The sequence below is a fragment of the Enoplosus armatus genome, chromosome 17 (assembly GCF_043641665.1).
Source record: "Enoplosus armatus isolate fEnoArm2 chromosome 17, fEnoArm2.hap1, whole genome shotgun sequence".
NCBI lineage: Eukaryota > Metazoa > Chordata > Actinopteri > Centrarchiformes > Enoplosidae > Enoplosus > Enoplosus armatus.
The window spans coordinates 5834546-5845920 of NC_092196.1; the positions used below are offsets into that span (position 1 = coordinate 5834546).

Here is an 11375-nt window from a genome sequence, read left to right on the forward strand (position 1 = left end):
TGTGCTACAGGTTTATTGCATTCATTACAAATATTAGCAATAACAGAAAAATCAACTGTACTTTGTCCTACATATGGCACAGGGGGAGAGAGGTTGTTTCCACATACACACAGTAAGGGAACACGTATTTTCTGTAAACTGTAGACTGGCTGTATTCCATACCTGCATTTGTTCTGATCTGTGGTGGTTACCTTTCCAAGAACTGCCCTCATCCGCTGTGGGACTGCCAGACCTCTGGAAAGGAATAGCTTGTAGTTATGAAGATAATCTATGTCCGACTGAGCAAGCATAGACACCTCTGGAGTTTCACATCCACAGACGTTTTCAAACCTGGTGTATGGTATGGGGAAGATGTGGTTAAGCATTAACATATTATGCAGGTGAAAACCACAGAGCACAAGGGAGCAGAGGGAAAAGGTGCTTAATGCAGTGTACATACCACTGTAGGGTTTGAATGCTCGATTCTCAGCCCTCTGATAAAACATGATTTTAGACAGCTAAAATCAAGAAGCTTAGTAAAAAAACAACTCAATAGATAAACAAATCAAATTCTCCACCGTCCCAGGCAGCTTACCTGCAAAGAGGTGGAGGAGTGAGCTCGAGATAGATACCCGCTGCCGCCATAATGCCAGTCTCTCTCAGTGTCCCCTGTATCTTCCCACTCTCTGGAGGGATGCTTACTCAGGGAGTGGCTGAAACGGCATGAACAGGTTATCAGTGTGTCTGATTTGGTCAAATGTATCCAATCTGATGGTGTGGAAGGAGAAAGGCCATCTAGATTTACAACAGTTTGCGATCTACATCATTGAAAACCATGTAAAAAAAAAAAAAAGAAGTGAAAGAATGTGAAGATACATGTATCTGGCCTACTTCACAATGTAATGTTAACTAATGCACATAGCATTTAAATATTTTGATACATAACACCACTCCATTCTTCCATTCTTTGTGGTACAGTATGAGTCTGACCTGGCTGGTTTAAAGAGCTCCTGTCTCCGAGAGGGCTGCTGGTTCTGAGGCCGCCCCATGTGGCCTGGCCCTTCTCTCATTTGGATCATTTTGACCTTCGGCACGTCAGCCAGCATGGCATACTCCTCCCTCTTCCGCCCTGTGGACCCCACTGACAGTTGGCCCGACTCTGAGGACTCCATGGAGCTCTGGGAGGAAGTGTGCCTCCGCAATTGAATCTGAGGTGACGGAGAAGGGCTCCGTGCACGGTAGGAGGGCCTCTTGTCATTAGGGGAGAGGCAGCGATCCTCATGGCCATGTCTACCAACCCCAGATCTGATGCTGCCAGGGCTCCTGGGTGTTTCTAAGGTGACAAAGGCTGTTCTGCTGCCATTTGTAGTCTGTCTAGAGGGTGAAGCAGCACGAGATAACGAGGAGCTGCGGAGTGAATGAGTCGATTCCCGCCAGGAGGATGGTGACCGATTGGAGTCAGATTTTGAGTCGTGGTAAGTGTTTTTTCTCTGAAAGGACTGGCTGGAATCTCCATTAGTGGCATTTCTGAGGATTGAGTAGCCTGGCGGATCACTGTTGCCTTTTTTAGAGGGAGAGGAGTTGCGGCTGCTGTGATTCTTGCTGTTAAGTGAGCTGCTAGTTTCTGTTTTCCGAAGGTCAAGAGCATCATAGCTTTTCTTTGAAGGCAACAAACTGTGGCTATCACGACGTCTGACAGAACTGTTTACTTCAGACTTGCGTAGCAGAGACTGAGAAGGAGCTTCACAGCTTCTCCTCAAAGGGGAGGAGTTTCGACTTTCACGACTACGTCCATGTAATGAACCATTGGTGTCTGTTTTCCTAAGTTGATACGGAGTAGGGGTTTCATAGCCTCTCCTCCCAGGAGAAGAACAACGGCTGTCACGACCTCGACTGCCACCAACAGGGCTTGATTCAGTCTTACGGAGCACAGATTGGCTTGTTTCATAACCTCGTCTGGATGGAGACACGGGGGGACTTTGATTTTCTTGGTCCGTCAGTCCATTCCTAGCTGTTGGGTTCCGTAGCAGAGCCTGGCTTTCAATATCATAGCCTTCTCTTATGGGGGAGCCACAGCGTCCATGGTGACTACGTCCACTTAGAGACATAATCAATTCAGATTTACGAAGGAGGGATTGGCTAGGCGAACTGTAATTTCTCCTTGGAGGTGAGGAACTGTGACTGTCACGCAGACCGGTAGACGTTCTCCTGGACGGAGACGAAGTACGACTGTCGCGCCCACGTCCATGAGATGAACTGCAGGTGATTTCAGTTTTGCGAAGAGACATTTGGCCTGAAGGGTTACAATCCCTCCGTGAGGGAGATGAGCTTCTGCTGTCACGACCCCGACCGCTCAAAGACCCACTTACTTCTGTTTTCCTCAAGGCATTCCTGAAATCAGAAACAGTACTGGGCTGGGATTTGACTGAACTAACAAATGATTTAAAGTTTCTTGGCAGAGTTCCTGACTCAACACGTCGCCCATGTGTGCTTTGCAAGGAGTTTCTGGATCCTGGCTCCATCCCTTGAGACCGCCCCCCAGCATCAAAGTTATGCCTGCTGAGGGAAGAAGTGGACTCGCTGCGTCTGAATGGAAAGTTTCCGTGTGAGGGAGAAGAAGAGCGAGATGGCAGAGCTGAGCCTTGCCTTGAGGAATCAAAACGTCCTGACTGCTGACAGGAAGAGACGCGAGAAGAAGGGTTTCCCCGGCCATATGAACTGCTGAAACCTTTCCGCCCAGTTGAGGCCAGCGACTCTGCTATCTTAAAAGGAGTAGGACTCGGAGAGCGGGGGCCGACTTGTGCCTCAACCTCAACGGCAATTTCATAGGGGTCAGGAGGCGGGATTTCCACTTGCAGGTCCTCATTTAGAGCCTCCAGTATCTGCCTTTCAGAGGCCACGCCAAGATTAGGGTTTCTGAAGGGGACGGTGTCTTTGGGCTCTACGTTTCGGCCACTGTAGATGGGATGACCTCTCTCAAAATGGCGGAAAGTAGCAGGCGGGCTGTTATCATGGAGTAAACGGGCACCTGCTGCCCTCCCCAGGGAGAAGTAGCCACTTTCACGCTTCTCTCTGTCTTCTTTTGACCCTGGAAGAAAAGAGAAGTCACACCGCATGACAGAAATAGAAAGAAGGAGGGATAACAGAAATAAGAGATGCACACGTCAAAGTTCAACAACTGAGCAACTACCAGAGGTTTCCTGACACAAACTGAGCTATATTGTATTACTGATAATTGCTCTGGCACACCTCAGCTGGTGACATCAAACAGTATTGCCAAGTAAAGAACACCATTAGCTGTAACTGGATATGGATTGGTCAAGTCATAGGTTTACTGAAGGCTCAGCCTACTGGTGCACGTAACTCGTACTTAGTACTACATGTGTTCAAAGAAGAGATGATACTGTTTCATTTCTCCTTAGTATGCGTCTGTGAAGTCATGCATATTTTCCAACTCTTTCTAATGTATCCTCCAACTGACAAACATAACAATATGCGAGGTCAGCTTTCACGTACCTGCTCGACTGCTGAATCTGTCTCTGCTCTGAGCTTCGTCCATCCAGGCCCGAGGGTTAGGCCGATGGGGCGGAGGGTCAAGCCGGGTCATGCCGAGTTTGGTTGAACGGCGACGGGCGGGCAGGTATTCGTCCTCTGCACTTACGGAGCCGCTGAACTCCCGGTAGTCACTGTGGTCGCGACAGCTACATGGAAGAGGAGATGGGAGATGAATGAAGAGAGAAGAAATGGAAAGGTGAGAGATTGAGAGTGTGGAGGGCAGGGGAGGAGTATCGCAAGTGCATCATGCAACATGAAGGTGTTAGAACAAAGACCATGCTGAACAGAACTGGTGAGAGACTATATGACACGCTGTAGACTACACACTTAGTCTGTGTTTATAAATGATTATACAGTACTGTGGTGACAATCTAGCTCACTACAGCACAAAACGACTACAATTCCACTTTCCAGCTCTCCTAAATGGTTTGTTGTCACCGTTCTCTTACCTGTCAGTGCTGTCGTCGTCGTCGTCGTCGCCGTCACAGATATAAAGCTCACAGTCAGGGCTCAGGATGCACAGAGAGCTCTCCTCATAACCCAGGCGGCCTCCATTGACATCACAGTAGCTGCTCACCAGCGACAGACCGTCAGAATCCTCCTGATAGGATGACAAGGTAAGGCATGGGCCAATCACAATGTCGCAGTAAGGTCCATCTCTCTGCAAGTCACAGAGGAAGAGGCAGTGAACGACTGTTTCTCCAAACAAAGGCAATGCTTAACAAAATGTAAATATGACACGACACCTCACAAATAACAGCTATTACACACTGACTTTATATCAGAGTAAGAAAGCACATACATAACATCTCTCCGTCTGGCTCCATTTCCTCAAGTAGAGGGTTAGCTGAATACTGTCCGTCCCTTCTGTCCTCCCTGACACACACACACGTTCACTCTGCTGTTCGATTAGGGTTACACCTCTGTAACTCGACCTGGCTCGTGGCTTTTCCTTATTAATATTTCATCACTGTTTTTTTTCTTGCCATAAACCCTTCTCTTGAAATAGATTGTCTTAAAAAAAATGATCTAAAACTGTCTGTGAATAAAAGTTGGCACTTGTCCCTACAACGTCCAGGAAACTAAAAGTAAGATATAACCAAGGACCTAAAGTACATTATGTACTGAGATAAATGACTTTCACGAGGCAGCTGCATGACTGTTATGTCATGGAAGCAGGATGAATAGAAACCAGTTGTCACCGTTTTGATACAGTATAGACTCATCCCCATCCTTTCTGTATGTTGCCCAATTGTCTAATATTACAAGTGTTTCCCAAGAGGGCAGTAAGTGATCCAGCTTCGTTAATTTATAATAGGAGCCACTGCTGCTGCCCTGCCCCTCGTCGTTACCTCTCATTCTCGTCTCTGACCTTTTCTTAATTTACTCACAAGCAGCAAAGATTCACACATGACCTCACTAACTGTGCTTATATGTTGTTGACTGCATTAAACTAGAAGGCTCTTTGTGATTTCTTTACTCTCCCAAAGAAACACTGACTTTTGGGTCAAGTAAGAAGGCATTTTGTCTTAAATACCACTTAGATAGAATACATCTTTTTTTCAATGCTAAATTATATCATTTCTGATCTGCACCACAGTTAAAACTGAGTCAAGCAATACAGTTGCACCTCATCCTGTTTCCCTTGACTTAACATCTGACCTCTGTGTATGTCTTGCTGACTTCACCTGTGACCTCTAATGCTCTCACCTTTCTGTCTTTCTTCAGGCCCAGCTAATCCCATCACTCAGCACATATTCTGCTCTTGTTCCCATCTCTACCCTGTTGCCTAGCTGCTCTGTTCACCTCCCTCCCTCTTCCTGTCTGGCCCTCTCTTCTTTCTTACCTTGCTGCTGGTGTCTCTTTCCTCTGTCTGGGATGGGATCGGTGTTAACAAGACTCCTTTGCCTGATTCAATCCCAGTGTCAATTCCAGTGCTTGTCGCAGTTTTAGCCCCAACTCCAGTCTCTGCTGTGGATTTCTGCAGTGGTGCTGCCTGGGTGCTCTCCCCTGCGCCAGCGTGCAGGTGCCTCTGGCGCAGGCAGTCGTGGCAGCGGGAGGGGTCAAAGATGTTGGGCTGGAACTTGGGGCAGATGGGCTCATCGCCAGAGAGGGGCATTGTGAGTCCAGAGGGGGAACCTGCACGTTCATCGCATCTCACACAGAAAACTGTGAAACAACAGCAGTTTGTTTAAATATATTAAATATTTAAGTAATAACACAAACAACACTTTGGAGTATAAATGGAAGACTTCTGCGGTGACTTAAGTATTAGAAACGTGTGTTGCACTTAATAAAAATCACTTACAAGTATACAAGTATAGCAGTGTCATGTGCTGATGCAACAGTTGAGATGAATGAGCATTACAGTTTTCTTGAGAATAAAAAAAAAAACCCTATCTGGCTGTGACGCTGCATTACTGGAGACGGGTGTAAGCACAGAGCAGCAGCTCAGAATGAGCACTAAAGAGGATCTTCTATTTCATGGTTCATGCAAGATCTAAAGCGGAACTGTTAAGGCAGGTGATAACTAATCACACTAGAGGACAGTGAAACACAATCCAGTCAGAGCTCCCCACAGAGGAGCATTACGAACACCCACAAGGCACATACAGTGTAATCTAACAGCTGTGAGAGGCACCACAGCTTCTGGTAATTTAGCTATTAAAACAGTAGCTTAATGAAAACAGTAGAAAATATTTTGATGGCTTTGATATAAAACGATAAGAGAACTGATGAGACTTACCTGACGAGAGGCTCCTGCTGTCAGCTCCACTTTGAATATGTCATCAGGAGTCCGAGGATAAACCGCCCATCAGACCCCCATCAGGCACATGCCTCCTCTTCCCCATGCTCTCTATCCTCCCGAGCTGCCAAACGCTCAAATCAATCCCATTGGCTGTTCTGACAATGAGTGAAACTGAAGCATCCGTGACGGCCATGGTGGCTCTCAGTTGACACAGCGGGGACCCTGAAGCACACACAGACCTAGAGCCAACATGGAGCCAGTGGCCTGCCGGTTCCTCTATTGAGCGGTTGTATTAAATATCATGGGCTTTAGAAAGCGAAATGAAACGCTCATGCTAGTGGCAGCTGGCACACGCTGGCTCGGGTTAACGTAAATAAATAAAGACTGGTGAGATGGGGGTTTAACATACATTGAAGCCACTGGCTGTGTGGTATAAGGTTCTCCAATAAGGAAGAAGGTGCTGTAGGAGACACAGTGGCTGGTTCTCCTTTAGATCTCTCACACACACACAGGTAATACTGAGCTATGAGGAAACACAGAGCTGAGGGTTGATTTCCTGATGTTCTAGAGAGGATGCTGACAACAGCGTCAGGTTTCCTATTAAACAATGGCAAGAAACAACTCCACACAGAGTTTGAGATGTGGCTGAAGCACGACATCACTTATTAGCAAGATCTTTTATTTAATTAAAATGTGTAGTAAATACAGTAGTTTGTAAATGATTAAGAAATAACACAACAAAAACAGTTTTGCTTTGAAAAATGTACAAATTTGAGCACGAGATTACAAGATGTCATGATAGGACAGCCCAACACGTCACAGTCACTGAGCGTCCACATCAGCTGTTCATATAAGAAACTCCTCAGCATTTACTTCATTTCCTGCTCAGACACAGGGGCAAAAATACTCCAAAGTCCAATTTGTCCGTCTGTGGGACACAAGAAGTCCAGTCTCTTTACAGTTCAAACCCTACATTATATTTTTCCACACACACTCTTTCATCTTTCCTCCCGACAATGCACTCTTTTCCCAGTCTGTCGACGTCTCTGCCACTTGCCGGTCCTCCCAACTCTTCTTTTACCCTCTGTGGCAGCAGGTCTCTTGTCTGTCCGACGGCCTCGTCCTCTTCGGCCTTCCTGCTTCCCTTTCCCCTTCCGCTTGGTGGTGCAAGTGCTGAGCGACGCAGTTAGGGAGCGGATCCTGTAGCAGCAGGGGAGAGAAAAAAAAGAAACACAGCTGGACTGAGTGGGTTGGAGGATGACAAGTAAACAAATTGAAGGGACATCTGAAGACAGCCGTTATGTCACCACTGTATTGTTGGGGTTTATAGCACATTTAGCACTGTTTCATCAACCATTTAGCCTACAAAAAATGTTGTCAGAGCTCTAAGTGATGTCCGACCAAAAGCCAAAATACCAAAAGCACTGAATTTATGACAAACCGGTCACTCTTACTGATGTTCATACGTAGAGACCTGCATGACGAACAGCTTACTTTTTGTTGAGGATTGGATTCCCGGCTTTTCTTGGCATTGCACTTGTTTTCTCCCTCTCTTCCTCCGCCTTTTCTTCAGTCTCGCCCTCCCCATTTACCTTGAAAGATTCTCAGTGTTAATGGAGTTTTATTGCCAACAGTATCATTCTTCCTCAATAACTGAAGTATCAGTTACTTTCAGAATGACCATATAGAGCTACAAGCAGTAAAACCAGCATTGTTTAGCCTGATCGAGGCTTAACTGCTTACCTCATTTACTACGGGTCCAAGCAGGTGAGCCCCTGTGAGGTCAAGATCACTGATGGTCGTCACGGTGACGGTGTGGTTGGGGTGGTCGTACTGCACAGACTCTGTTTTACTGGTTATCATATCTTCCAGGTCGTCTTCAGCAGCCTCTGAGAGATGGGATCAAGGGAGGCCAAGAAACAATAAGCGCAGATTCTCAAGTGTTACCAGTCAGTAAAATGACAAACGACAGACTTTTGCTTTTAACTCACCAAGAGCCTCGTTCCTCTCCTTCAGCATCTTCATGTATTCCTTATGCCTCTGAAAGCAGACAGCCAAACATAACACCAGTACATCCTTTTCTCATGTGCTCACAATTCAATTTGTGTCGACCCAAAGCAGATGAACTCTTCCACTTTCCACTTACTTCTTCTCGGACTCTGATCTGCTCCTCCTTAATTTTCTTTTTAATTTCCGCCACTGCTGCCTTCCTCCTTTCCACCTTTCGCTTGTGGAAACCAGTTAAATACTCCCTGGCAGGGCAGAAGGGGAAGACACTTAGCAAACCAGTCGCCTCTGCTTTGCCATTCAAATGAACATGTTTGTCAGTGAGGGTTTTTGAGGCTTGTGTTATATAGTAAGTCACTCAAATCACAAATCAAGAAACAAACAGTAGTTGTAAATGAAAGAATACCACAATAATTAAAAGGTTAATATTCTACACTGTGTAGACGTGAGAATGTGAATAACTAGCTAATAATGAGCTCCCCTTTACAGCATTGTGAAATTTGGGAAAATTAATTAGAATCTGATAAAACCTTACTATTAAACCTGGTTTGGTTTAACACGTTGTGACAACATAACAATGTTTTTCAAAATAATAAAAATGCTAATTCTAACCTGATATTGAAATAGTCAGTGACGGCTAACGCTAACATGCTAGCTAACTTCTGCAATATGCTATCAGTAGACAAACAACTTACTGTCTTTCTTTGTCGTCGAACATGACGATGCATTTGTTTTGTCTCTTCTTGGATCCTGGCTTGAATTTAGCCTTTTGGGACACATTGTTGTGCTTTTTTGTATTTCTCATGTTGTGCACGTGAGTTTACCCAACACTACTTCCGGCTTGTCTTATTAAGGAGCACGTCATTTAACTTTGTCCGACTAGAAACACGTGGAAAAAGCCTGAAAAGTTCCGCTCACCCTAAACATTCAGGACAGCATAATTATTTTGTTGGCTTAAATAGATGTTCAGACAGTACAGTGGGTGTAATCACACCTCTCCTGAAATAAACCCTTGTTTTAAGAGGCGCTATTGTTGCTGTTATACAATATCTGTTGATAGCATGATGTATTTGATATCAAGTCACCTAAATCTTATTGAGATTTTAATGATAATGAATATGAGACCACTTCAAATGAGGTTACATGGTCTGTATTTTGTTACTTTGTTTATTAATATGACGGCTGCTTCCAGTCTTCCTTGCTTCATGCTTGCATTTTATTTTATATTTTCTAATTTGGTACTTGCAGCACTGTCCTGACTCCTCTGACACCTTTGTGGGGATCAGCTGTTTTCCACTCATTATGTCCCCAGGCATGTCACCTCTCCCCGTGAATTGCTGGGAATGTTTCATTTAGACTTCATTTAGACTTAGACCGTTGTTCATCCCTTGGCCACACCAAGTGTGTGTAGGAGGAAACCAATAAACTTCGCAGAGCCAACGTTATCAGATTTAAACTCAGCCAACACTCACGTTCAGATGAAACATGTTGCCCCTTTTCTTGTTTCAGTGCTTGTATTTGTACTTCCCAGATTACACATTCACAACCACTTTTACCACAGAAAGATCACATATACCAACCACTGTCATGTGTTGTTTTATTATAAAAACAAACATCAAAATGAACACAGAAATTCAGACAATAAAACATATCAAGGGGAAAGACAAAAAACTATTGTAACATAATTATGATAGCAAAAACTCCAGCCTGCTGACGGCTGGTTGAGCATTGCTTTCTTCTTTGCATACTTTTACCAGTCAGGAAAGATAATCTAAACTGATAGAAGTATTTTCGGGATTCTTTAGGTTGCTAACTTAGACCTTGGGTTGACCTGGAAGACAGAGTTCTGGACATTTCTAATATCAGACTTGTGTTTGCTTGTATTTTAAAAACAGCAAAGAAATTACAGCGTGTACCAAAGCAAGAGTGATTCTAAAATATCAGGCTAATTGTTTAAATGCAGACTTCACTTCTTCAATAAAGTACACAACATCTTCCTCTTAGAGATTCTTCCTCCGACAGTTTCTGACCCTAGGCTGCTTTTATCGATATAAAACAATAACAATGACATTACCGCAAAACTGCCCCCCCCCCCAAAAAAAGCATTTATATTAATATTACATTACATAACCATTAAATAAGATAATCAAAGCACAGACACAGGAATGACAGAAGGGCCGTATCATTAATATGTCAACAATTACAAACAAAAAGCAAATTGGACAGAGATTTCATAAAGATACAACTCCTCCATCATTCCAAATATGATGAACCATAATAAAATAATTTTACATCAAGGCCATTTAGCTTGAGAGTTTCACATCATAGGTGGACATCACTTCCAAGAAACACCATTCCTCACTTTTATCAGTGTGTACAGACCATTTTCACCTTAAAGTGATACGCCACCCAACATCTTCTGAGTATCTGACACTCACTGCCTGAAGGCTCCAAAAGGTGGCTTACAAGGATGGACAGCGGGAACTTTTATGGATGTTTTGATACTTTTTTTTCTGCTGTGAAAACCTGACCACAGCATAAGTTAATTTTGTGTTAAAGCCACCATGCAAGGCCACAGCAGGAGAGTGTGTGATAATAAAAAGATTGTTGATGGAGTATCACTTTAAGGGTGAGGCAGTTGACCGTGCTCTCCTGGTGGGAGCTTCGGACCATCAGATCCAGACTCCGACAGGAAACCAGCCAACTCTGACGTGTTATGGTGCTTCCTTTGATGCGTCTCCTCTCAAGCAGTGGGTAAGGACTTCCTGTTTAATCTACTTCTGGTTATCTGCCTATGTACAACCTATATACAATCACATTGTGAGTTTGTATGCAATTACTTTAATATGTAATATGTGTATGCCCCTGTGTGAGTGAGTGTGTGTGAGTGAGTGTGTGTATGTGTGTGTGTGTGTGTGTGTGTCTGTCTATGTAGGCATTTTCAAACTTATCGGCCCATGATTGGCTGCTTCCCTCTGTTATTTAGATATATCCCAAATCCAATCATTTTTCCCTGTTTCTTGTTTGACAGTAAGGAGCATATCAGCCTTAGCTGTCTGTCATTCTTGCAGTTTCTGCAACAGCA

At 44.4% G+C, this 11375-nt stretch overlaps 1 protein-coding gene across 1 annotated transcript; it reads right to left on the reverse strand.

Annotated features, from left to right (window-relative positions):
- Positions 1 to 6984: 6984 nt before the first annotated feature.
- nol12 (nucleolar protein 12) lies at positions 6985 to 9120 on the reverse strand. The gene is made up of 6 exons (XM_070923717.1): positions 8986 to 9120; positions 8430 to 8535; positions 8275 to 8323; positions 8027 to 8172; positions 7778 to 7875; positions 6985 to 7483 (listed from the first exon to the last, which is right to left on the reverse strand). Exons 1-6 carry the CDS (start codon positions 9093 to 9095, stop codon positions 7282 to 7284), a joined length of 711 nt encoding a protein of 236 aa, XP_070779818.1. The 5' UTR covers positions 9096 to 9120; the 3' UTR covers positions 6985 to 7281.
- Between the last annotated feature and the right edge of the window lie 2255 nt (positions 9121 to 11375).

Coding starts and splice junctions, on each gene's coding strand:
- nol12 (XM_070923717.1), bottom strand. CDS start 9,095: ATGAGAAATACAAAAAAGCACAACAATGTGTCCCAAAAGGCTAAATTC. Junction 8,536..8,985: donor TTCGACGACAAAGAAAGACA/GTAAGTTGTTTG, acceptor CTGCCCTGCCAG/GGAGTATTTAACTGGTTTCC. Junction 8,324..8,429: donor AGATCAGAGTCCGAGAAGAA/GTAAGTGGAAAG, acceptor GTCTGCTTTCAG/AGGCATAAGGAATACATGAA.